At 41.6% G+C, this 26976-nt stretch overlaps 7 protein-coding genes across 7 annotated transcripts; 3 read left to right on the top strand and 4 right to left on the bottom strand.

Moving 5' to 3' along the window:
• Nucleotides 1–960: 960 nt before the first annotated feature.
• On the bottom strand, nucleotides 961–2338 carry K441DRAFT_29339 (uncharacterized protein). The gene is made up of 3 exons (XM_067640994.1): nucleotides 2179–2338; nucleotides 1160–2121; nucleotides 961–1106 (listed from the first exon to the last, which is right to left on the bottom strand). The coding sequence occupies exons 2-3, from the start codon at nucleotides 2082–2084 to the stop codon at nucleotides 1072–1074; spliced, it is 960 nt and encodes a 319-aa protein (XP_067506588.1). The 5' UTR covers nucleotides 2085–2121; nucleotides 2179–2338; the 3' UTR covers nucleotides 961–1071.
• Nucleotides 2339–4297: 1959 nt separating this feature from the next.
• K441DRAFT_549541 (uncharacterized protein) lies at nucleotides 4298–5137 on the top strand (the record flags this gene model as incomplete). Its single annotated transcript, XM_067643008.1, has 1 exon — nucleotides 4298–5137. One exon carries the CDS (start codon nucleotides 4298–4300, stop codon nucleotides 5135–5137), a length of 840 nt encoding a protein of 279 aa, XP_067506587.1.
• A 2729-nt stretch (nucleotides 5138–7866) lies between these two features.
• K441DRAFT_606733 (uncharacterized protein) lies at nucleotides 7867–8182 on the top strand (the record flags this gene model as incomplete). Its single annotated transcript, XM_067645414.1, has 1 exon — nucleotides 7867–8182. One exon carries the CDS (start codon nucleotides 7867–7869, stop codon nucleotides 8053–8055), a length of 189 nt encoding a protein of 62 aa, XP_067506586.1. The 3' UTR covers nucleotides 8056–8182.
• Nucleotides 8183–9044: 862 nt separating this feature from the next.
• K441DRAFT_656467 (uncharacterized protein) lies at nucleotides 9045–9394 on the top strand (the record flags this gene model as incomplete). Its single annotated transcript, XM_067648009.1, has 1 exon — nucleotides 9045–9394. A coding segment is annotated over exon 1 (176 nt), but the record flags the coding sequence as incomplete, so codon positions are not given.
• Nucleotides 9395–10243, bottom strand: K441DRAFT_606732 (uncharacterized protein). The gene is made up of 2 exons (XM_067645413.1): nucleotides 9522–10243; nucleotides 9395–9469 (listed from the first exon to the last, which is right to left on the bottom strand). Exon 1 carries the CDS (start codon nucleotides 10075–10077, stop codon nucleotides 9535–9537), a length of 543 nt encoding a protein of 180 aa, XP_067506584.1. The 5' UTR covers nucleotides 10078–10243; the 3' UTR covers nucleotides 9395–9469; nucleotides 9522–9534.
• A 2552-nt stretch (nucleotides 10244–12795) lies between these two features.
• Nucleotides 12796–13348, bottom strand: K441DRAFT_656464 (uncharacterized protein). Its single transcript, XM_067648008.1, has 2 exons — nucleotides 13032–13348; nucleotides 12796–12978 (listed from the first exon to the last, which is right to left on the bottom strand). Exons 1-2 carry the CDS (start codon nucleotides 13315–13317, stop codon nucleotides 12917–12919), a joined length of 348 nt encoding a protein of 115 aa, XP_067506583.1. The 5' UTR covers nucleotides 13318–13348; the 3' UTR covers nucleotides 12796–12916.
• A 214-nt stretch (nucleotides 13349–13562) lies between these two features.
• Nucleotides 13563–14456, bottom strand: K441DRAFT_549240 (uncharacterized protein; the record flags this gene model as incomplete). Its single annotated transcript, XM_067642995.1, has 2 exons — nucleotides 13563–13994; nucleotides 14073–14456. The coding sequence occupies 2 exons, from the start codon at nucleotides 14454–14456 to the stop codon at nucleotides 13563–13565; spliced, it is 816 nt and encodes a 271-aa protein (XP_067506582.1).
• Between the last annotated feature and the right edge of the window lie 12520 nt (nucleotides 14457–26976).

Here is a 26976-nt window from a genome sequence, read left to right as displayed (position 1 = left end):
CTCTCGGTTCTTAAGAGCAAGGCTTTTAGAAATTAAATGCACCCCAAAAAAACTCAAATATTTCTTCGTTGCTTATTGAGGGGGTATCCGTACGTCAAATCAGGCTTGAGTAAAAGCAAAAAAAGGTGACGGCAAGTAAATATCCTCTCTATCGTCAAGTTCTTCCTGCAGAACCGTAGCCTGAACACCGGAGAAATGCCATGTCCCAATGATACAGCGAAATTCCCAATTCCCGTGTGTCCTATATTCTAGCCAATGGAGTTCCCTAAGCGCCCTACCAGCTAACACATATCCCGTAAACCCGTGAAATGGAAGCGAAAGCTATGTAAGCATTTCGCCTCCTATCGTAAGAATTTTAAAAATGGCGATGTATGTCGTAATTAGGTTAAAGCCACCAAGGCTCAGCTGGCCCCTTTAACAAACATTGAAAGTCTCCCTTTCTTCTTTTTGCTCAGCGAAGAGCCGAACTCACCACCATCGCTGTCATTTTCCCAAGGCAGAGCATTGCTTTTCTTGATGCGTCCACCAAGCCCGAGCCGTTCGCGAGGAGAGCGAAACCACTGCGCAGACATCTCGGATGGTGCAACGGAAGGAGCGACAGACCCGGCAATAGATATCGTGTCGCCCCTGGATATGTTGCGCAAATGCATATCTTTGCGAGCAGGTAAGAAGTTGACGGCTGCATGCTCAGTCGTGGAACCCTCAGGAATAGTGGGAGTTTCAAGAAACGTAGAGTGGAGGGTGGTAACGGCGTTAGATGGACGGGATGAGGCCAAAGGCTTGATGGGTGGTTGAGATGAGAGTGGGCGACTAAAGTTGGTGATGGTCGGAGTGGCGGGGTGGCCAGCATGAGAGGTTGGTCGAGTACTTGCAGATATGCTAAGTGTCCCTTGTTGATCTACCTCCAGCTCATTCACTCCGACTTCTTCTTTTTCTTCCTCTTCTCCAGGCAATCGCACCTCCTGCGCTTCCCCAGCTAAGAATCCTTGATGAATGTTTGAGATTCGTTTTAGCACGGCTTGAGTATCAACACCCTCATGTCCGGTCTGGAATTCTACGAGAGTAGGTGACCTAGCCCACGCAATATCGTCCAAATTGCTGGACGTCTGTAGTGAAGTTGGTCTAGGCGCGCGTTTAGAGTCCTTCAGCTTTGACGTGCCTTGTAATAAATCAGATGATTCTGGTGGTGAAACCCCTGGGGTTTCGGCCTCCATGTTCGTAGTTGATGCTCCTGGCTCGTCTGGAAAGAAGTAGGATATCTCTGGCAAGGACGTCATTGATGGTGATTTGAGCGAGGCGCGAATTTTGAGGCCAGCAGCTGATGGATTAAATCCTGGAGGGGATGTAAAACGGTTAGGCTTGTCTTTGGGCTGGCTTCCTTCGCTGGATATGCTTCGGCTGTGCGACGAACGTCTTGCTGAGCGCGATGATGAGTTGGAGGATGATGCAATAGAGTTTGGGGGATTCCGGCTGCCGGATGATTCGAAGGTGACGACTGAACCCTCTGGACTACCGAAAGATTTTAATTTTGCTTTTTCTGAGTTGAGAAAGTTTTCTCTTTTCTTTTGTGCTGCCTCTTTTGCTTTCAGCGACTCAGGTATTCCATCCCATTTTGAGTTTACTTTGGGTACGGTTAGAGGAAGCTTCTGCATAGAAACACTAGGGATTCCCACTGCGCTCACTTTTCCGCCTTTTTCGGCAGCTTGTTTCCGTTGCTTCTCAGCAAACTGTTCAAGTGCAGACTGTGACGGCTCCTTGAGTGTAAGGAAGCCAAACATAGAATTACCTTTTTTCTTTTTTTGGCCTTTCGTCGGTGTTCCGTGGCCTGTATCCTGTGTTAGGCTTTGCGAAATCGAACTTCGACGGCCAGGAATGGTCGGCGGATTGCTTGAAGTTGAGGGGGCGCTTGATAAAGAGGCCGCATCCAGTGTTTTGCTGGAAGATGCAAAAGTACCATCCTCGCTCTTTTTTGGTTCCCCGCTTGAGAAAGTTGATATTGAAGCCTGATCAGCCGGCATGCGGGCTCTAACTGCGAGTTTAGGAATTCGAGGAGGAGCAACAACATATAGCTCTGGTTGCGGCATGATAAATATCCCAGGAACGTGGATGATCTTTCATCGACTGCGGGATGGTACGGTCAGCTAGCGTCATGCCGGAGGAAGCGACTGTTGCTCTTACTGGAAAGTTCTAGGACGTTATCCAAGCCACCAGCACTAGCTGCATCGGACGTTTGGAGGTTCGGGTGGTGAGTGAACGGCGAGCGCAAGGTGTTGTCGAGGGAAGGTGATGAGAGCAGACGAGAGCGGAGTTTGAATTCAAGAGTGCTGGCCTTGCGCGGCTTACATGGCAAAACGGATGGTGAGAAATGAGTTCTAGGATACGGCTTGCAGTGACTTCCGGCTAGAGACTTGGTGTATTAACGGCAGAGCCAACAGCGGCTCGGGCACGGATGCCAGCAGCTTCAGGTGGGCAGCTGGCAGCAGAACGGCTAACGGCTAGCCGTCTTGTATGCTGCGGGAGCCCGCCAATTCAAAACTAAAGTTGGTAGGCGGTTGATAGTTCTAGTCGGGCTTCGATATTCCATGCCAAACGTGGGCAAACCTTGGTGACTTGTCCGGCTATCGCAGGGAAAGACAGGGAAGGCGCCGAATCTGGACCGTCAGTTGCCTGTGGATTTTTGCGGGGGATGATTGCGTCGTCGAATGCTCGTAATGCCCGTAGTGCCCGGAATTGTCTGTCGTTGAAGCACGTCTGTATGTATGTGTGTGTGTGTATGCATGAAATGCTCCTCGCGCGCAACCGATGTTCCTCAGCCTGATATATGCCCTCCATGCCCCACCAGCAAACCCCTGTGCTCCACGGATGTCATGGCTGTGATTTTATCTGGCGCTCTCGGCGTTCGCGGCGATCTTGTTCAGGATGGGCAAGTGGAGAAGGCTTGTCCAGCTCTGCGGGTAGCAAGCCACGCGCCCAGAGGCACTCCTTAGCTGGGAGCACGGGGACGCGATGCAAGGCTGCGATTGCGGAGCCGACCAGGTGCTGGGCGAGCGGTCCAAGTTGCTCGGTAGTAGCATGACAATCGGTGATCGGCGTGCTGAGGCTCTTTGCGGGCATTATATCACTGGCTTGCGTTGCTGCTTCTACTGGCCTTTCTGGCCTATCTGGCCTATTATTTGGCCCACCCAGTTGTTCGCTTTGCCCTGCCCTGCTCATGACGCCGCTTTGACCACAACGAACCTAGGAGAATTAGGAGAATTCTATGCCGTGCCAGCCGCCCAATAGAAAGGCCCATATGCCGTGATGTTTCGGCAGGGCGCGCGCTCCAATTATCTCTTTTCTCGCAACCCAGGATTAAGCAGGTACACAGGATGACAGAACGCAACGGCGCGTCCACGGCTCACGGCGATCAGGGGCGCTTTCGTCATAGCTTTGGGCTACTGAGATGATGTTTGGGGTCGTGACCATCCTGGTTGGCAGTGTGTCGTGCGTGATTGATGCCTTGCAGCTGTCTCGTATCTCGACAATTCCCTGTTCGTACCGATGCGAGATTTGACAGGATCGCTATGGACAGGCCTTGGCGGGCGGGAGAAGCTTGGAATGGTAGGACAAGGCAGGCGTACCTTTAAACAGCCACGCAGCGGACTTCTTCCCCCCACCCGAGGCGGCACCCGTATCCCTTAACCCGTTTGGGCGAGCAGAGGAGAAGGCCCGTGCGCGAACACCAAAATCAGAACAACGCGTATACCAACCATTAAATACACCACCGCCTGCAAAATACCGTCCTGCAGGAACGATGACTGTTGGATACTTCATATCGAGCGACTCAACTCTAAAGGTTGAGCTTTTAAATCCATTTGCTATGAAATTAAAAGCTTTATATTCCTAAGCATGGGCACCGAATCAAGCTAACCAGATTGGTGGGTTCTTATCGATAACCTGCGTACCCATTTTAATGGGTTAAGGGATACCTGGTGAGCCATCTGACAGCCGTCAGCCGTAAGCCATATACCTAGGCAGACGGCGCACCTTCCCGGACAGACGCACAGACTTGCTGCACGGTTTTTCCAAGACACGGTGCTCTTTGGTCCAGCTAGACCGTCTGGCTTCCTCTCCGTGACATCGCTGTCGCTACGAGCATTTCCGCAGCGGCCGGGAGGGAGTAGGCGCATCATCAAATCTCTTCTCGTATCCCAGCACGTCCACCTCCTCCCTCAACGCTTGGCGCCTCCATGAACGCTAAGCCCTAGTTCATCTTCCACGCCTCGCTCACTGGCCCTGATCTCCGCCAGTCTCCACCATGCCTGCACTCACCCTACCATCTCCGACTAACGATGCCACCTCGTCCTCTCCGAGTGCACCAACCCCTACAACGCGTCCGACAGCATACAACTTCGACTTCCAAGACTACTCTAGACCAAGCTCACCACCAAGGCCACCCGTTTCGCCCATAACGCCAGTTGCAACCCTTGCGCAGCTTGCCCCGACAGATCCCGCTGAACATGTTGTGCCTCCGTCAGCGACATCCTTCATGCCACAGCCTACTCCAGTCCCAATATCAGAGAGCGAGAACCCTGATGCGATAGCCTTGCGGTCAGCCATATCCCTGCTTCAGATGCAACGGGAGAAGAGCAAGCGCGACATCCAAACGTTAGAGCGGTTAAAGATTGCAGCGGTAGCCGAGCCAGAGGCTTTCATACGAGAGATGCGAGCTGGGCGACTGCAATCGGGCGACTCAAAACCAGATATCCTAGCTCCGACGCTCAGTGATTCCATGCCTGATTCCATGGAGACCGACTATGGGTCTCGTAACGAGCAAGACCAGAGAGATTCTGCGGACACGTCGCGCTCTCCTTCGCCGGACCACGCTGCCTCAAACTTTCCTCCTATGCCCATACCGCAGAACATCTTCCGGTGCCCACCGGTCAACTGGGCCAAATACCATATTGCAGGCGAGCCGTTAGACAAACTACATGAAGAGCAGAGGCAGCGGCCGAGCCTCGGGGAGCCGGCACGAGATATGGGTGGTACACGGGCTCCGACGCATGTAATTGCTGCGCCATATTCACCTTTCACGGATCGTTCTGGAGAACTGCACCCGATGCAGACACGGAGAGGGTCCAAGAAACCTACACCTTGAAGGCCACTATGAGAATTCATAGTCTAGCCACTAAAGGCAACGACATGGATATTATTATGATTTAAATTGGAGGGTTTTTGATGTGTTCTACCCCTTCCAACCTGCTTGCTTAGCGTTGCGTGCTATGGTCAGCCTGGCTAACCATCTGTCATGATTTATGTTTATGATAAACAATTGGATAGAGAAAACCTTCACTGTATTGGGAGGTCAATTGCTTTTTCTTGCACGGAGGTTCGGAACGAAAAATTACAATAGATGAGCTCCAAAGTCTTGTGAATGAGCAATCAGTCCCAGCTATTATCTTGTTTGGCCCGCTTGATGTTTTTGAGATGCCTACGTAGAGTTACAAATGCGGTTCCGAGCGGTTACCACCATATGATGATCTAACCTTGGCCTCGCCGGTCCAATCCCCAAGGTACATACTTCAGTCAACGTTTCATTTATGCAAATAAAAGCTCGTTTAATATCATTTGCTCAATAATCTTTTTCATGTATTAATTTTTTTTCACTGCCGGTTCGTTTCCTCTAAGTTGAGGTATTGCTCTTACCATTTCATCTGTCCGTTAGGGTGCTTCCTCAGGTAGAGGTCTCATTGAGGGCTTAGGCTATTCTAGATAGCGAATTGTTTAGATTCGTTGAGCCAGAGAAAAGAACCGATTCTCTTGTATAGATAACTAATTTCCTTGATAATGAAGGGAATATTCTTCTTGAACAGTATAACTTGGTAGTTCGGGACTTGAAGCCATTGGCTCGATATGGTTATTTCTTTATTAGAGGATTGGTGGGCGTGCTCTGCTGCTATAGCGGTTCTCTTGTTATCTAAGGCTAAATATATATTTCTATAGTAGTATATATAGAGACTCTATAAGGTAGGGTCGTTACTAAAAACAAATCTATATACTAGTAAGGCTATTATATAGTCGTAGAAAGTATAGAGTAAAAGGCTCTACGTCACTAACTGCTAAATAAATCCTAAAAAGGTAAGCGGATATCTAACTTACCTACTAGGAACGCTGCGTAGAACAATATATATATTATATATATAGCGATAGTCGGGACCCTAATACACAGGCCCGTTATCTAATAGGAAGCTCCTATAAATATCTACCTACCCCCTACTACTAATAGGTTAATTAAAGTAAATTTAAGATTAGGATATATATATAAAATCCCGCTTAATTAACTCCTTCCGCCTAGCTTCAATCTAGAACGTTACTTTATACTTAGTTTAGTAGCACTAGAGGTGTCGACCTGAATCGAATTCTTTTACCACCATCGTACTACTATCTGACGACCTAGATCGTCGTTACGTACTATGTCTTAGTTGTCTCTCAACTTATGACTAAGGGTACGTTCGGTTGCAAATTGGCTCCATATCATATTTGTTCAATCCGTGCGCCTTTTAGTGTCACCCGTTTTGTAATTAGTGGCGGCTACTGCACTGGCTTATTTGAATCTGTAAATGAGTCGATCGTTCGGTAAGCCTCCATATGAGGCTCCAGATTTGGCTTCGCACAACCCGTGATTGACGTCGGTGAGTGTCGAGTGAGCCCCTCTCTGCCACCAGGCCTCTATCGCGACTCCTAATTGAGAAGCTTCTTAAACACCTCGGGCCTTATACGAGTTAGATTTACGAGTCGTTGCTCGTGGCCATAGAGCAACTGCGACGTCCACTTTGTTCCCCGCCATATATCAGTATGCTAAGTACGGACACCCTCTAGAAATAAGCCTATTGCGATTATAAAGGTCAAAATAATAACATTAGGTAAGGCTTGTAAATGCGACAGCAGTATCGCGATTGGGGTGTGTGGAGTCGCCATATCGCAAAAAGTCGTTACTTTGGCGCGTATACGAGAGCTCCATATTGGTATGGAATATGGAACGGAGGCTCGGAGGCAACATATTGAAACGGTGCCAAGAACCTCATTTCAACTGCCGTATATAGTATAGCTTGCAAATTTGACGCGCTTACCGATATGGAGGAGCTCCATATTCAAAAGTCGTCATATTTACCGAACGACCACCTCATATTCAGATTTGAGCTCCGTTTCGGTTAAATATGGAGCCTCCATTTTGAATATGGAGGTGCAACCGAACGACCCCTAAATGTCTCATCGAATGTCTCATTACCTATTTTCTATTACCTATTTGACTCAGTTGTCCGGACCTACCTAATGTATATAAAAAGAGCTTCTAGAGCCCTCTTTAATAGACAGAGTTCTCATTCCTGATCGTCCGTTCAACAAGAGGTAATCTAGGACCAGCAACGTCTTGCCAGCTCCCCCTAATCCATAAACAACGAGCATTTTTATATTATGCTCCTCACCCTCGCCTTCTGGACTATATAGCTAATCTCTCATCTGCCCATATAATATTAGTCGCTGCACGTGTACCTTAACCGGTTGAAGCAACGCGTGAGAGTAATGTCCTAAATATTCAGTCCGGGCCGAAGCGGTAGAATCTATAAAAATAGTGTAAGGTTAGGGTCCCGTAGAGCAATTGGGACAGCTTACTGATAGCGAGGCCAGTAAAATTGCCTTGTAAAAACACAACCCCAGATATCTGGGTATCACTGAACTGCGAACCATGTTGAGTAATCCTCGTGGGTTCATCTTAGCCGGCAAAATCCGCACACGAAGAAAACCGTCAGCGACCTGCACCAGGCCTTCCGAGTCCAAAGTCTTCGAGCATACCATTCGTGCCGTGTCTACGGTGCCCACAACCGACGAATGCACCAACTATGTCTCCAAGCTCCGCTCAGAAGTCAAGCAGAAGTCAATGCCTTCCTGACACAGAAAATGGAGGAAGACAAGGCGGCCGCTAGCGCTTCTACTCATGGCGATGAAAAGGGCGAAGAGAATTACGGAGAGGAAGTCGCGGACAGGGTTGCAAATCAATCAACGAGACTTCAGTATTGAGTTGAGTTGGGTGCCAAGACTCAATCAATTCAACCAACTGAGAGTTCGCTGGCTTGGCAATTCAATCAATTTGGAGGCTCCGATTGGGTTGAGTTGATTGAAGAATATTAAAGCTTTGATATTATATATTCTTCTTAGTCTCGCCCACCAAAAATAGTTTACTGTACCCGAGCATCGCCTATTGTTTACACCGTTATATCGCCGCCCAGTTTTACTACTACTATGGCTTCTAACGCGTTAGATAATGACCAAACGAATACCTCAGTCCTTTCTACCGCACGTTCTGATCCTACCGTACCTACCAACCTCCAGCGCGCCTCAGATCACAGCGTAATTAGCAATACCGACGCGTTAACTACCGAATTTAGCCTTACTGGCTTGCTCCTCGCTGCCAATCGCGCACGACTATAATCTAATATAATTGGAGCTTCAATGGCGCTAGGGTCATGGGATAGGGAAGGCATTATCAATATGGTAGATAGGCAGTTGAAGCGATCGGCAAAGGAAGAGACAATATTAATGGGCGAGAAGGTAAGTCAACACCATGCCAAGACTCACGATAGACCTATATTGAGAGCCGGGCGACAGGAAGGACAGTAGGAAATGATTTAGGCATCGCTAGGTAGGTCGTCCTGCATCAGCTCTATGCCGAGAACTCATGATAGTTGCTGACTACTACACCAGTTGAACTCAGTTGAACCAGTTGCCAAGACTTCAATATTGATTCAATCAATTCAATCAACTGAGCTCTCTGCTTACAAAGCTTTCAATTCAATCAATTTGAAACCTCAGTTGAGTTGAGTTGATTGATTTGCAACCCTGGTCGCGGACGACTGCTAAACTCGCGGCTTAGGAACAGCTTTATCACAATCGAACAACATCCATATGGATTCAAATCTAGATCTATGGTATCTGCGCTGGAATCATCTTGCGGGTCTTACGACTGCAGCGATGTCGAGATACACGTTATTGAGTGCATTTTACTCGCTGACGCTGGAGACGGCAGAGGAGACAGCGGGAATGGGGAAGAGGTTGTCTACAGATGAATCGGGCACGGCCGTATCATCGAGAAATGATGGTTGGACAGCTGCAAAACAGAGACCATCAAGGTCACCTGAGAGTCGATGGGCTTCCCCCGGGCCGCAGTTTCTTCCACAGTCCCCATCTGTTAACCAGACAACCGTGATCGTGCCTGATTAGCGCCCCGAAGCTCTGAGTTCACCTCTACTTCTACATCAAAGCCTAGCATGGAACATCAGCAATGTGCTTTCGATAGTATGAGCAGTGTTCAGACCTTTATCTCTGAGAATCTTTTCAAGCAATTGGACCTTTTCGTGCGGAGATAGAGTATCACTTGATTTCGTTGCTTGTGTGTTGCTCCTAGACTCAGGGGATGGCACCTCGGACCATAGACCTGGGATGAATTGTTGGTCAGTTCAAGCCAATTTGCTTGAAGATATACTAACGTTCCCATAAACTTCAATCATTGACTACTGGGGCCCCAGCATTGTGCCCATATGTTGAAGGAGAGGCGGTACGTATTCGCGCTGCCGTTACTGAGTTGGAGACATTCGGTGGTAGTGGCGCTTCTGAATTTGGGGCATGATCCATTCTTGCAGTGTTCGTCAATGTTGTCGCGTCATTATGCTCCGCAACTTCTTCGTCGATTAATGGTTTAATGCAAATTCGACCGGTCTCACTCCGAAAATGTCGTCCAAGGTTCGAGGCGCGAGAAAAGCGTCGCCCACAGCCCCATATACTGCCATTCTTTAGGAAGCCTTTGCAGCAGAACTTGCGTTCGCCGCTGTGGAGCTCTTCATGGGTTTTGCGGTCGTGGCTTCTGGAGAAAGATTTTCCGCAAACACTGCAAACGAAAGGTCGCTCGTGTGTATGAATGCGTAGGTGATTCCGTAGGTTGAAAGCTCTAGTGAAACGGCTTGGACATAGAGAGCATTGGAAAGTGGCGGGATTCTTCTGTGCCCGAGCATAATTTTTTGGACTGCGGTCAGGCAACTGAGCCATCACATTTGAATAAAATGGTTGTTGCAAATCGTGCTGGTGGGAGTTGCAGATTGCAGGTTCTTGATTCGCAGGAGCGCTGGCTTGAGCACGTGTGCGGCCAGCAGGTTCCCTCGTACTGTTTAGCCCCGATGATGGCGTTTGCCGTCCTCCGATTTAGCACTAGTTGGGTATGCCGTAAGGATGAAGACTGCAAGGGAAGAATAGCTACAAAATTGAAAAGACCTGATGGCACTTCAAACGGTAGTCTGCAGGCGCTTTATACAGTTAGCACAGACCCAATAATATGTATCTGCTTGCAAACTATGCATGTCAAGGATCTTGGTGCACTGCCCCAGCTGGATTCTGGCGTGGCTAACTGCGCTAGCCCCTCTTTGCACCGGCTCACTGGAGCGATGCACTCGCTCATTGGACTGGCCTGCATCCACCGATGCAAAGTGAGCCAGTGCCGGTTCCATGAACCCGGGTTGGATCTACGATGGACAGTACCGGCTCACTTTGAACAGCAGCACCGGCTTTAAGCACTGGCTTACTGAACCGGCCCGCTTTGAGTAGCACTGGCTTACTTTAAGCAGCACCGGCTCACTTTGAGCAGCACCGGCAGCACCGCACTTGCCGAGCTTTCTCGCCTCTCTCTTCCGCACAACATCCTGCTTTCATTGCATCAAGAAGTGTAAGAATTTGCACTGGCTCAGTGCTCATCCCAGCATAAACTTCAAAATCTATCATGGAACGTCTACACTGGCTCAATCTCGTAATCGGGGATTCCACGCGCCTCCTAGCACTGGCTCAAGGGGCTGTCCAGGATGAGAATCGTTCTGGGAATGTCACGAAAGGGCCAGAGTTGTTCAAAAATCTCTATTGGTATATAAGATGGCTTTCATCTCTTTTGGGTTCCGAACACAACACAGTCTTCTACGTACCTCCTTGAGAACTCAAATCAAAGAAGATAGCCTGACCATCTACGACTCCGCATTTTACGGGACTGGTTGTATGAACTAACTATCCCTCTCGGGGCGTTCTGCCATCACTTACCTGCACGCTACAACAGACATACATTTCCCATGACTCCAGAGGTTATCTGCTCGGTTGTGTTCGGCGTTGTGGCAACTGTACTTACCCTCGTCGGGATCATTCAAAGCTTCCTCCAACGACCAAACAGAGGTATCCCTGCATGTATTCTCTCAGCGAGGATCGAATGCTAACACCGGAGACAGTGATAGACATTGAGGCTCAGCGAGTTTGGTACGGTCAACGTCTTCCACAGAACCAGACAAGACTCGACCGATTGAAATCAGGGACCGGAACAAAGAAAATAGCCAACGTACTGCCCGGGCGGGTATAGGGGAACAAGGCACGGCTGGCTAGCCTTGCCCTGAGTCTAGTATCTAGAGTTGGCGGGGGCAGCATCAGTTCCTTTTCTCTCCGTCATCTTCTTTTGCCGCTACTCGTCTCGTCTTCTATGCCTCCCAACAACGACGGTTTAGTTAAAGGCATGACGACAACTGAGTCATGCCTGAATTATGGAAATCAAAAAAGAACAACAGGTAAATGCTACTTCTAATTCCAACTTGCTCGCAACTTGCTGATGTCATTAGATCTCGTCCGACCTTCTGAGCCGGCATCCTCGTTCTCATCACCATGGCCATTAGCAACATGGTCGGTATGGATGACTACCTCTACTCCCGCGCGAACCCTCCGGCGAGCCATACAGTTACATGCGCGAGGTGAGCACCCGCGTGCTATACAAGCTCTGCGGGCAGATGCTAGTTGGGTGGACGCAGTACGGTCACTATGATTACTGTTAGCCGAGATACGCCGTTGCCTTTGATAGGACAGCCAACGACGCGCTCTGAGCGGGAACTCTTGAAAATTTTGCGCAAAATCTGTGTCCCTTAGATTACATAGGGACATGACTCGCGGTTCTTCACTTCTGGATGGCACCAGGCATTACACCTCTGCTCTAAAGCTTGATTCAAACGGCAGTAGATATAACGTAAGGTATGAGATGTGAGATATTAGGTGGGAGGTATGAGGTGTGAGGTATCATGTGTTAGGTGTGAGGTGTGATGTGTGAGGTGTGAGGTATCACGTGTGAGGTATGAATTGCAGTAATTTGTGAACATTACTCCAGCAAATTTACCAGATTCCTTGAGGGCTTTGGGGCCATCAAGGGAGTCACGCATGCAAGCCCATTAGGTTGAGTATGGAATGGGATTACTATTTGAGTACATCTTATATATACTGAGACTGCCGTCTTTCAGCATCACGCTCCCTCGCCATAGCAATAGGGCTTGGTCTACCACCCGGCTGAAAAAGTTCGAAGTCGAATGTTTCTTCAAACATAATACCACTTAGTTTCTTCGCCCTGGAGACTGCGACATAGCTGAGGCCTGGCGAGAGGTCCCTCTCTGAGATGCCGAGAACTGCCCGATCAAGCGTCAAGCCCTGAGATTTATGGATAGTAATGGCATAGGCAGCAGCTACTGGAAATTGAGTACGTGTGCATTGCACGGAGTTATAGATAAACTCTCGTGTTGAACGAAATATCGAAACCACTGACTTCCCTGCCTGGCTTTCCATTAGAGCTGGGCCGTTCTCAGAGACCGTAGAGCCGTCGATACCGAACGGCGGTCCAGGTTGGAGAAGTGGTTCTGTAACACTATTCGTCTCTTCCGCAACTGGCACCAGAGGTTCATCTACTACTGGGATTGCAGGGCGCTCTTGTGGTAGGGCCTTCGACATGGAGCCATCGGCGGACACATTGTACCTCCCTAAGCTGTCGAACTAGAGGTGAGGTTGTCGAAAATGACTGGTCACACCTAGAGTAGCACCCTCTTGCTCATCTCTGGGGAGCAAAGCAAAGGTCAAAGACGGGAACGCGCCGTGTTTCCGGGGGTAGTACTTGAGTAAAATACATTAATGCTCGTTCGTTAAGGTTTACATGAGAGTTATACTTGTTTCCAGACCTGCGCTATCGGGTCTCCTTCCATGCATGAATTCAGCCGGAAAACACTCGCCAATAAGTTTGTAGGTATTCCCTTCTGACCAAATTGCGTATGGAACACTTCCACCTGAAAAGATATCGATCTTGTCACCAAGTGACGCATAAGAAGATATTAGGCCTAGGCGTCCACTTCTACTTTGAAAGACGCGACGACCATAGAGCAATTTCAAAAGGTTGTTTCTGGTAGCCTTTAGCCAATTCTTGCCGAAAGGCGAGACTGAAAATGTCGAAGCCATCTAATATAGCACCGCCAGGAAAGACATCGAGGATCCGCACCTCTGTTTGTCAGAACTCGTGTAAGGATCAAATTGAAGAGAATCTAACTACTTATGTAGGTGGAAGGCTATTTATGTCCGGCAAATCTAGAATAAGTATAGGCTTTGAGTCCGGCATGTTTTATGCAGTTACAAGCGCGTACGCGGCGCCTGCGAAGTTTGGAAACGTTTGTCATCTAAATGTGGTTAATGGGGTGGCAACCCCATTACTCTGAAGGTTCAACAGTTACGATTTCGTCATCCTCATTGAGATATCGCTTCAAAATCAAGTCCCCCCACACATTGTCCTCCAGATCCTCCCCATCCGAGGATAAGATGGACGCTGGAATGCTCTCATATTGGAGGCGGTTAATGCATTCCAGTTGTCCAAACAAAACGCCAACTCTTTCATTTGGAATCTTGGACTTCGGAACAACCCAAGCTATAGCTCGCATCAGAACGGTACAGTTTGACAAGGCAACAACCATATCGACCTGAACCTGGGTAGCATCTACTACGCGATAGGGATCGTGGGTTGGTTTCTTGAGGTATTCCTGAAAGGATTTCGGCAAGAGCTCCAGGGCAACGATCGTTCGGTGTGCACCAGTGTCCCAGAGCATTTCAACCTGGGCGAGCTGCACGGCTTCATTGTCCGATTCCTCATTAATGCCATTCAGGGATATGCTGCCGGTAATAACTGGTAGGGTTCTTTCAGTAATATCAGCTCGAATAGTAACGGGGTACGGCTGTCGAAACTCGCAGGACTGTCTTGCATACTCCTTCCACTTCTCTGAGAGAGGCTTCCACGGTCGTGGAGGCATAGGAAGCTTAGCTACATCGACATTCGTTCGAATAGGGAGCATATTGTCGGAAGAGGATGCGGCTACGGCATCACGAGCAGCCATTTCGCGGAGTCTCTGGCTAGGCTTCCGGAATCGTTTTGGAAGCATCATGACAGGCTGATCAATGTTCCCGAGTGCCTCCTCGGTCGCTTTAAGCGCAGTCTTCCACGTAGTGGAGACGGGAAGCTGTACGGACAGTTCAGGAGACAGGCCATCCATAGAGCGGGATAGCTGATGGAGCACTTCGCTCGGTTGGTGACTATATGTGGCTGGCGCCATAGTGATCGAGTGCGCAAAATCTAACGTAGAGGCGGTGATGCGAAGGAGGGCAGAGAGGAGGTTTCGAAGGTTGTAGAGAAGAGGTGGTGAAGAGAACTGAGAGTTTTGTTCTGACCGATACCGGTACATATGATATTCCGGACCATTTCTGCCTTATTCCGTCCTTGTTCCAGAATGAGTCGTGTATCACTTTTTCCGGGTTGCTTGCCTCATTCCGGAAAAGATATTTAAATGATTAGGCCATTACTAGAGGCTCACCAACGCCCACACACATACCACGAGTCGTAGAGTTCTTCAAAATAGATGCATTTTATTCCGTTGTTTTTCTTCCTTTCTAGATTTGATTGGTAAGTGGTTATCACATAGGGTCTAGAATAACCTCAAACTACGCCAACCACGCCTATATGACGTCACCAAAAGATCCACTTGATAAGTGTACACTTGGTGGTCGAATAATATTTTGCAATTAAGCGTAAAGCATTTTACAGAGCTCTCGTGAGTGTTGATTTTGCTTAAAAATCGCGCAATTAGGCTCAGATAAGGGGCTCCGAACTTTAAACTTCAACACTGTCGTGAGCGTTAATTTCTATGAAAAATTCTCATAGATCCTTCCTTAGCATCCTAACATGATTCGGTCACCTATGAGGGAGCAAAGTGAGACACAAGTCTATCTCTTTCGCGAACCGCCTTCCCTATTTTCATGTTTGAGTTCATGAATGTCTAGTATATTCCGATGGATGAAACAAGGACTTAGCCTTCAGCCGAATAGAATATAGATTTCTACCTAGAATTAGTTAGAAATTGGGATTGTGATTCTTTTCTAGTGATCCCCAAGTAGATCCAAATGCCAGACATACTAGCTTTCTGTGTACAGCTCTTTCGTCCGTTTATGAGGTAGCAGGCGCAGCGTGATTAAGCGATGGGTGATGTCGACCGGAATCGCAGTTCCTTACCACCATCGTACTACTGTCTGACGACCTAGATCGTCTATACGAACTATGTCTTAGTTGTCTCATCAAATGTCTCATTAACTACTTTCTATTACCTATTTAACTCAGTTGTCTAGATCTACCTAATATATATAAAGAGCTTCTAGAGCCCTCTTTAATAGACAGAGTTCTTATTCCTAATCGTCCGTTTACTACGTTATCTTTAATTCCAAAGCCTTTATTCCTATTAATTTTAATTATTATCTTAATTATAAATAACTACCTACAATAACTTCTTAATAAGAAACCCCTTCCATTATTATATTATCCATTATTCTTATAAGCCTAAATAATTAGGACGAATAGATTAAGGTTATTAAGTTAAAAACAAATAACAATCGTCTCTAGAAGTATATTAACCTATTAACACCTAAAACCGATCTACTATAGCTTAAAGAACCTATTTAAGCCTTACCTAAAAATGCTAATAGCCGGGGAAAGACAAAGCTTATAAAGCTAGATAAGAAGAAGAAGAAGAAGCTCCGTACGCTTAAGAGGCCGTTCGGTTGCAAATCAGCTCCATATTATATTTGTTCAATCCGTACGCCTTTTAGTGTCGTCCGTTTTGTAATTAGTGGCGGCTACTACCGCGGCCCATTTGAATATGTAATTAAGTCGATCGTTTGGTAGCCTCCATATAAGGCTCCAGATTTGGCTTCGCACAATCCGTGATTAACGTCAGTAAGTGATTCGAGTGAGCCCCTCTCTACCACTAGGCCTCTATCGCGACTCCCTACTTTAGTATAGTAATGGAGCCTCCTCCTCGACCAACGCCCCCTCTGCGATCAACGCTTGCTACACCTTCGCTCACCTCCCGTAGGAGCCGTAGCAGAGCTACAGCAACTCTTACAACGCCCGCGACGCCCGCAACGCCCGTAGGGCACAGGAACGCGCGTATAAGATAGATAGGCGAGATAGAGGAGGCGATGTTAGAAGGCCTCGTTAAGGCCGTTAAGAAAGGATTTTGTGTAGATAGCTCTTACAAATCTAACGGCTAGAAGATTGCTCTTAATTATACGCTTGCTGTTACCTAGTAGCCTATTACTCTTTAGTAAATTAAGAGTAAGTATAATAATTATAAGAAGGACTAGAAGCTATAGAAGGAGCTCTATAACCTCTTTAGCTAGGGGTAAAATAAAAATAAAGGCGTACCTATTGCCAGTAAGGAAGTTATAAAGGCCTACTTTAAAGTTAATCCTGCCGCCAAGAAGTTTTATAATACGCCGCCTACCTTCCTAGATCTAATGTAGGAGCTATTTAACGGAGTCCTAGCAATAGGCGGTTATACAAGGTTAATTAACAAAGTAATTAAGAGCTCTATAGACCCCGAACTTCTCTTAGCGGCAGCCTTATAGGCGTTAGGTTTAGTAGATAAGGAAGATAAAGAGGAGGCTAAGGAGACTAAGGAGACTGAGGAGACCGAGGAGGAAGTAGATAAGGCCTCTGTAACGGAACCTTGTAGCAGGAACTACGATGGGCTCGTTAATGGGCTAGGTGTATAGGAAATGCAAAGACAGTAGTTAACAACGTAATAACAACTGGTGGAGTGGTTGCCCAACAGATTAACTCTAATTGTATTCTAAGAATTACTACAAGGAAGGAACTATCTAGGTAGGAACTAAGGGTCCTTAAATACACAACCGTACTCCTAAGAAAGTCGTTGCTCTATCTGCTCTATTTACTCTATTCGCTCTATTATAGATTTCGTAGATTATATAGATTACACAGATTATATTATATGACTTTACTATTCCTCGTTACATAGTTCCACTAGTTCCATCCTGGTCCGTGCCTATATTAACCAACTAGCTTCTTCTAACTCTTCTTTAAGTAGTTATAATATCGTACTTAAAGCGTCTATAATACTATTTCCCTCCTCTTTATCTTCGTCCTCAAAGATACCTAGCATCTTCAGGTCGTTTACTAGAGGTATAATATCCATCTAATTAATTTGGTTAATATTATCGCTTATTATACCCAAAGCAATTTCTTCTTCTTTAACCGCTCGTCGTATTCGCACTATTGCTGCAATATTATCTTTTAGTAAAATTATACCGTCTCCGTATTCTTATTGTTTAAAAAAGAGGTTAGTCTATATTGCGTTAGCAAATCCATCTTTATAGTAACCGTCCTTTTACTTAGAGTGCACTAAAGCGAATATTTGTTTATCCTATAACGTTCGCTCCGTCTCTAATGCTAAATATACGTAATTTATTACTCTTAATAGTCATCTGGTTCCCTAGTTAATTTATCTTAAGGTTTTATATTTAATCTACTGCTACGCGGCTAGATAATAAACTGTCTATTACTCTGGCGGAGTTATGCCGTTCCTATAATATAGAATAAGAGGCTGCTAATGCTTAGTAACGGGCCCTTAAGTCTTGTCTTGCGGCGTCCACTTAGTTAATCCGTCTTAAGAAGGTTCGTAAGAAGGTCTATTTTAAGAAGTAGAAACTTATAGAATAAGGTTTATAGGAACTTAGTAATAAAAGAACTAACTCTCCTCCTATAGTGCGGGGAATAACTCCAAGTAGTTCGGCAGTCGCTCTTTTTGGGTCCCCCTTAGGTAACTCATTCTTTAACGATCCTTCTTTATTAATATTGCCTAACCTATTTTCTTCTAATACTCTTATACCTTTCCTATAGCGTTCTTTAAATTCTCTAGTAGCTCCTAGGTAGTTTTAGTGTAGCCTATCTACTTAACCTTATACTATATTTTATTGTTAATGTCCTTATAACTAATAATCTTTAAAACTTACTATTTGTCTTCTTCCTAACCTTTATACGTGTCTACCTTATAAACTAGTGGCTTAATATTCCTATATACTGGCTCTAGCATCGCGATATACTATATAGGGTAGATCTTTATTTTAGCTAGTAGGTTTAACTTAAATATAACTAATAAAATTCTCTATATAATTTTAAAAGGTCCTAGTCTAACATAGTCTAACTTCTTACTTAGTTATTAACTTTTAAAATTTTTGTATAGTAGCCACACTTTATCTCCCTCCTTAAGATCTAGTTCCTTAGATCTCTTAGCATTATAGTACTTTTTTATTCTTTGCTATACTGCCTTAGCTATTTCTATAAGGTTTACATAAAGATTTATTAAAGTCTCCATTCTTTACTTAGCTTTACTACTTATTTTCTTTACTTAACATAGCGATAATAATGTTTTTGGCTTATATCCATAATTCGCCTTAAATAGTAACGTACCTATTCCTTCTTATAGTGTTACGTTATATATAAACTGTGTAACTAGTAATAGCAATACCCAATTATTCTATGCGTAATTAATATAATACCTTAAATACTACTCTAGTGTCTAGTTTAATCTTTCCGTTTAACCGTCTATTTGCGGATAATATGCGGTAAAAGTTACTACTTAAACTCCTTATTCCGCTAAAAATACCTCCTAAAATACTATTACAAATCTTAAATCTCTATTTAATATAATTTTACTTAGTGCTCCGTATCTTATAAATACTTCTTTAATATAGATTCTAGTAATATCTTCCGCTAAGATTTCTTCCGTATAGGCTATAAAGTATCCCTACTTTATAAGCTTATCTACTATTACTAAAATTATATTATAATCTTATCCAGTAATAGGATCTCTTAACTTTAGTAACTTAATAATAAAGTCCTATAATATAACCTCCTATAGTCTCTCTAGTGTTTTAATAGGTTATAGCCCTCTATACGGCTTATACCTCGTTAGTTTATTCCTTTAGTAATCTAAATACTCTTTAGTAACCTTTCTAGCTATCCTTTAAATTCTGTTAATAATATACTCCTCCTAAAGTCTTAATACTAAGCCCATAGCTCCATTATGTCCTTAAGTTAGTCCCTTATAAAAGTTCTCTATAAACTACTCTGCTATACTTCTTAGGATATACTTCGCTTTTTAATTTTCGTATATATCTAACTATAGATCTTCTAGCTATACTTTTAGAATTCTTTATACCTAAAAGCTTTCTAATATCTTATAGACCTTTTCTAACTTATCCTTTTAAGTTATTATAATTTTTAGATAATTATACCTAATCAGTCCATCTATATCTTTTTGTAGTAAAGCCCTTAATAGCTTATTATTATTTTATAATTTAGCCTTTTAACTTAACGCATTAGCTTACGTATTGTCTATACCCTTAGTATACTAAATCTTAAAATAGTATTCTATAAGTATCTCTGCCTATCTAACCTATCTTTAGTTAAGTTCCTTTATTATTAGGAATTCTATTAGGTTCTTATAATCCGTTTTAACTATAAATAGTTTCTCTATACCTTATAAGAATACTTTTTATTTTTTTAGTGCTATAACTATACCTAATAACTCCTTATTATAGATATTATAGTTTAATTCTGGTAGTATTATCTTCTAACTATAATATACTACTAGATGCCATCTATCTAGATACTTTTATATAAAATATGCTCCTAGTACAAAGTCTAATATATCTATTTCTATAACCGTCTCTAGTCCTAGTTAATAGATCTTAAGAACTAGCTCCTGGGTAAATAACTCTTTAACTTTCTTAAAGAGTTCTTACTGTTCCTCTCCCTATACCTACGGTTCTTTTTTCTTTATTAATTGCGTAAATAGTTTAATATCCTTTAACTATTGCGCTATAAACCTTCTATAGTAATTATAAAACCCTAAAAACAATCTTAATTGCGTAATATTCTCTAGTTCTTACTAATTTACTATAGCCTTAATCTTTTTTAGATCTATACTAAGTTGGCCTAGTTTAATAATAAATTTAATAAAATTGGTCTTCCTAGTAAAGAACTCGCATTTCTTAATTACTACTAGCATTTGTTCTTCCTATAGTCTCTTTAAAACCTATTTAATATATTCTCCATGTTCTTCCTTATTTATTAAGTAGATAATAATATTATTAAAGTATACTATAATAAATTCATCCAAATATTCTTCTAATATATTATTAATACGCTTTTAAAATATTACTAGTACGTTTATAAGCCTAAATTATATAACTAATAGTTTATATAGTCCTTCCTTTAACCTAAAGGCTGCCTTTTATTTATTACCTTCCTTAATTCTAATCTAATAGTACGCCCATCTCAGATTTATCTTTATAAAAATTTATATATTACTTATCTTGTCTTAGATTTTGCTAATTAAGAGTAAAGGATACCTATCCTTTCTAGTAATACTGTTTAACTATTTATAGTTAATACATAGCCTTAGTTTGCTATTCTTCTTTAGTATAAACAGTACTGGATAACCCGCTAATAACTACGATGGTCTAATATATTCCTTTTATAAGTTTTCTTAGATAAACTCTTTTAATGCTCTACCTTCTTTTTTAGTAAGCTTATAGATTAGAAAGAACCTTAGACTTATTCCTAATTCTAATTCTATTTTATAGTCTTATACTATATACTCTAACAGCTTTTTACTCTTAGGTAACTATAGTTTTTTACCATACTTATAGTATCTCTTTAGTATATAGCTTAGCCCTTTTTCCATTTCTTCGTAGGTTGCTTCTATTTAGTACTATACTAACTTAGCTTATTATCGCATCTTACGGCGTTAAGTATTTCTAATATTAACCTAACCTGTAATCTAATTGATCTTTAAATTATATTCCTATAACTAAGGCATTCCTAATACTGCCTTATTATTCCCTAATAGTAATATATTAAAAGACATCTCGATTTATCTTCCCTTAATAGTTAGCTAAATAGGTCCTATTTTAAGATTAATAATGCCTCCTCTATAGGCTATCGGATCTCTTAAAATTGTTACTAATAGGTAAAGACGTTTCTTTTACCTATATAGTAACCCCATTTTTTAAACTGCTACTAGTAAGATATAGTTCCTTATTACTCCACTATCTATTAATGCCTTAAACTATTAATTTTACTATTTAACTTATAAATTTAGGTGTTGTCCTTAAATTCCTTTAAGGGTCTAAGGCTTTACTACTAGCTCCCTTTAGTTCTATAGGCCTCTACTTTTTCTAACTACTAGCTACTAAATCCCATTTATACTTAGTCTAACTTAGGCTAATACTTAGTTTATTTTTTATCTTTAATATACTATAGATAGGTGTTCTCTAGATATTCCTACTATTATTATCTATCTAGGTATTCTTCTATAAGGAATCTTCCTAGTTAAGGTATTAAGTCCCCTTATTTTTAAACTTCTACTAGGTGCTAACCATGCATATACTTAGCATTTTAATACTTTACCTCATCCGTCATCTAATACATTCTTATTAAATACTTTTAATTTTTGTTTTTTGGTGCTCTATATATATTATACGTATTATTTACGTATACTATCCACAATAGTATATAATATGCTTAATGTCTTAGATTAACTCTTAGTTTATCTTTGTCCTTAAGTTTAAACCTTTCTCGTGTTAATCTAAGCGTTATAACTTCGTTTGCGGGTACTAAGATTCGCCTTTTACTTCTCTAGTCCTCTAATTACTCCTCTAGATCCTTTAATATTATAATTAAGGCCCCCTTAATATAAGTTATAGCCTTCTCTGTAATTAGGTGGTCTTGAATAACTTTTTTATCTAACCATATATAGAAATCCTCCCACTTATTATTATATCGTTGCCTATACTACTTTTAGTATAGCTACTTAAGTATATACAGCTCGTCCGTAAGGAAATATCTCTTTATTACTACGTTATAATAGCCTTTAGTATGTCGTTCCTTAAACCTAGTAAGAATCCCTAAATCCTCTTTTTGTTCTAATTTAGTAAGCTACTTAGCTCTTAATATGCCTGCTCTAGGCCTATTAGTAATCCTTTATACTAGCGCTCTATCCCTTATACGTCCTAATATACTAGATCTCTTATCTAGTTTCTGTTCTTGCTATAAGGTAATTCTTACCCTAAATTCCTCCATAATTTCCTTTACGTCGCGTCTTATAAGTAGATCCTTAAAGTCTTTTTACTTCTTAATCTTAGTATCGGCTTTTTAATCTTTAGGCTAAACACTATATTCCCCTAGTAAGTCTTCTAGGTCTATATATCTATCTCCTAGTCTAATTGCTATTTATGCTATAGATTCTCTAATCTATAAAAAAGCTCCTTACCTCTTACTTATAGGTGTCCTAATTCGCGCTCCAAATTCTTAGTCCCTTAGATTCTTTAATCCTAAGCTTGCTTCTAACTTAAGTTTAGCTCCCGCCTTAGTCTAACTAGGCGTCTATAGTGTTCTTATCTCGTCTTAAGGGTCTTAAATCTCACTTATCTTGTTTTAAGAGTCTTATGCCGTTAGGAATTCTTATCCCGAGCTTATTTATATATCTTTAAACTAAGCTACTACCCTACTCTATCGGTTTTTGTCCGTTGTGGGTCCTTAGGTATACCTTATCTCACTTTAAGAATCTTAGTTATCTCTTATCTTGTCTTAAGAATCTTAAGCCTTTAGCCCTTTACCTTTATTGAGTGCCGAAGTGGTTTACTATCCTACTTCTCTTATATCTCGCGAAGCGATAGACATTATATCTAGTGGGGTTTCGATCCCTACTAATGTTCCCTATTCTATAGTGGAATTATTCTCTACCTCTAATATAACATCTTTAAGGTCTATATACTCCTAGTAAGCTACTTTCGTTGCCTTATTATTATAAAATATTTTACCTACGTCGAATTTATCGTCCTTAATATCCGATCTATAAACTAGTTTATTAGTTCCTCTATATCCTATAGGTGTTAACTCCTGTAGCTAATAGCTTACGCTATACTTAGCGTCTTTATAAATTTGGTATATGTTATTATAATAGAACGCAAAACTTCTAATTAAACACTCTTTTGTTCCTTATAGTATATTATCGTCCCTCTATACGTATATGTCTTTTGCTATTAGTCTAGTTCCCTTTATTATATAGTAACTCTAACTATCTTTATAATCCCTTGCGAAGTAACCCTATTTTCTATAATTTATATAAGCTCCGTCTCTAAACCATTAACTTTATTATGGAGTCCACCTAAACGTCTTTTGCTATTAAGATCCTTGGTTTAGCCTCTGCTCCTTAGTCCTGTAATCACTAAATTCTTAACCTTTAGGTTTTTATAGTTTCTTACTCCATCTCTTATAGGCTTTTTTAGTACTACTTAGGTCTATTAGCTCTACGCTATACTATAGTTTTTAACTTAGCTTTGGTTATTACGTGCTTTGCGTCTTATATAACTATAGAACTCTATCCTAACCTTTCTTAGTCTGTTCCCTTTAGTAGATCCTATTATTAATCTTTATTACTTAATCTATTAGTTCCCTTAGGGTGTCCACATCTTCTATTAGAATAATTATATCCTAGACTTTAGCCTTAAGTCCCTATTTATACTGTGCCATAAGCGCCTTATTATTCCACTTAACTTATATTGCTAATGTTTGAAACTGCGTTATATACTTAATTGCTAAGGTTCACTATATAATATCTTAGAGTTTTTTTTCCGCCATAGTTACTGCCTCTAGGTCTCTAAATATTTATATAAGTCGCTCTATAAATCCGTTCTAGCTTAAAAACATAAACCGTACCTCTTAGTTCGTAGTTGTTATTCCGTTTACTTATATCTTTATAAGGTAAAGCTTAAACTATTTAAGTGCTCTTCCTATTAGAAATAACCCTGCGTACGCTATTTAATCTATAGGTGTCGCCAGCTTTGCTCCTTCTTGCGCAACCTTAAAATATATTTATATAAGGAATCCTTTAAGCTTCAATCTCTCTCTTAAGAATCTTTTAATCGATAATAACTTAACCTTTACTATGCCTATCCCGTTAATCCTTTATTTAAGTACTGCATTATTTTCTATTAACTGGTTAACTATTTCTTATAACTGTCCTACCGTTACAGGTTGTTACGAGTTAGTATCCGCCATATTAGTGTTACCCCCTAACCTTAACGTAGTTACCGCCGTCAATAGCGTTATGGTGGCTGCTTTTAGTGGTATGTTATTCGACTTTCTATATTTAATACTGTAACTAGGTAGTGATTATGTAACGGAACCTTGTAGCAGGAACTACGATAGGCTCGTTAATAGGCTAGGTGTATAGGAAATGTAAAGATAGTAGTTAACAACGTAATAATAACTAGTGGAGTGGTTGCCTAATAGATTAACTCTAATTATATTCTAAAAATCACTATAAGGAAGGAACTATCTAGGTAGGGATTAAGGGTTCTTAAATACACAACCGTACTCCTAAGAAAGTCGTTACTCTATCTACTCTGTCTACTCTGTTCGCTCTATTATAGATCTTGTAGATTACACAGATTATACAGATCACATTACGTGACTTTACCATTCCTCGTTATATGGTTCCACTGGTTCCATCCTAGTCCGTGCCTATATTAACCAATTAGCTTCTTCTAACTCTTCTCTAAGTAGTCGTAACATTGTACTTAAAGCGTCCGTAACAGCCTCTAAGTTAAAGTCAGCTTAAAGCTCTATTAAAGGTAGTTAATTAAGCTTACCTTTAGCTAAGCGCCCTAGTCCTTCTAGATTTTCCTTAACGCTAAGTTAACCTTCTTTACTAGCTATACGGAAGTAGGCTATTAAGTAAGCTACTAAAGCCACCAAATCTAGTATAAAGCGCTAGTAAGAAAGATAGCGAGTTACAGAGGCACTAAAGGAGATGATAGAGAAGGTAATAAGAGAGATAAGGGCTATAAGAGAGTTAATTACCTAGAAGTCTCCTTAAGAGAAGGCCTCCGTAGAGTTTATCTATAAGTTTAGTAACCTAGATCCTATAGAGTAGCTAGCTGTTTTATAAGCTTTTAAGACGGAGTTTACTACTAAATTATTTCTTATAATAGCTGGAGTTGCAGAGCTTCGGCAAAGCTTAATTAACGATATTTTAGCTAATAGGAAGGAGGACGTATAGAAGAGTAAGCTTTAGGTAAGATTTTAGGTAAGATTTAAGTCGCTCTTTAAAGCCGTTATATATAGGCAATTAGTAGGTAATATAATAAGGGAAACTATATAGATTTCTATTACAAATATACCTAAATCTACTATATATTCTTAAGTAATCGGCCTACTAATTGCCTGGTAGTAACTCTCCTATATAAGCTTTATAATCTTATCGCGTCTTTAGTTTATAACTATATTACTTTCTACCTCTACGAGCTCCATATCTTCTTTATCTATAACCTTATTCTCTACCTTTAGATCGTTATCTAAATTATCTAGTTTATTTATATTAATAAAGTTATAAACTATAGTTAAAGCGTACACTATATCTACCTATGTACTTAAAGGGAGACTACGCCTACTAGCCTTAAAGTACCGGAAATGATACTTAAAAACTCCTATAGTACGCTCTACTATATTCCTTAGTACCGCGTGCTAAAGATTATAGAGCTCCTTCGCGTTTTATGGCCGTATATTTGCCTATAATTGCTTATAAAGATAATATCGTATACCGCGGTAGGGAGTTAGGGTTATAGGCGTATTAGAGTACTTAGTATTTACGACGTAGTATCTACCAGGTAAGGCTTTAAATCCTTTAACTCTCGCTAAATTAAGGACTCTAGAGTTGTAAGCAAAGCCCTCCCAACTAGCTAGAATATAGAGGAAGTTTATTTAGAAATTAATAACTATAAGAATGTTTTACAATAATCTTCCCTTCCTTCTACGCTATAGAGCTTACCTTGTATACCTACCGGGTATAAAAATCGGTAAATAAGTACCATTAAGAGCTCTAATATAATCGGTAAAGAAAGGATATTATTTAGGGTTATTAGTAATCTCTTCTGGAGTAAAGTTTTTAGGAAGCCAAATAACTTCCTTATATAATTTTAGAAGGCTAGGAAGGACTTTATATACAGCTTTATAAGGCAGCAAATTAATACTAGAAGTTTAGCTAGCAGGTAAATACTTACTAGTAGATTATTGTAGATAAGTGTTAAGTTACCTTACTCAGTAATCTATATAACGAATTATTGCTAAATATTATTAGGAATATTAATAGCTTCTTAGCCGCTAATAGAAGCTTTATGTCCTTTAAGTCGCCGTATAGTTATAACTAATTAAGAAGCTTCCTAAACACCTCGGGCCTTATACAAGTTAGATTTATAAGTTGTTGCTTATAGCCGTAGAGCAACTAAGACGTCCACTTTGTTCCTCGCCGTATATCGGTATACTAAGTACGGACGCCCCCCAGAAATAAGCTTATCGCGATTATAAAGGTTAAGATAATAAAATTAGATAAGGCTTACAAATGCGATAGTAGTATTACGGTTAGGGTATATAGAGTCGCCATATTATAAGAAGTCGTTACTTTAGCGCGTATATAAGAGCTTAAATTAATATAGAATATAGAACAGAGGCTTGAGGGTAGCATATTAAAACGGTGCTAAGAACCTCATTTTAACTACTATATACAGTATAGCTTGTAAATTTAACGCGCTTACCAATATAGAGGAGCTCTATATTTAAAAGTCGTTAGATTTACCAAATAACAGCCTTATATTTAGATTTAAGCTCCATATTAGTTAAATATAGAGCCTCTATATTAAATATAAAGTTGTAACTAA

The sequence above is a fragment of the Cenococcum geophilum genome (genome assembly GCF_001692895.1).
Source record: "Cenococcum geophilum 1.58 unplaced genomic scaffold K441scaffold_11, whole genome shotgun sequence".
NCBI lineage: Eukaryota > Fungi > Ascomycota > Dothideomycetes > Gloniales > Gloniaceae > Cenococcum > Cenococcum geophilum.
Note: the sequence above shows the minus strand (reverse complement) of the source record. Positions and strands in the feature narration are given on the sequence as shown.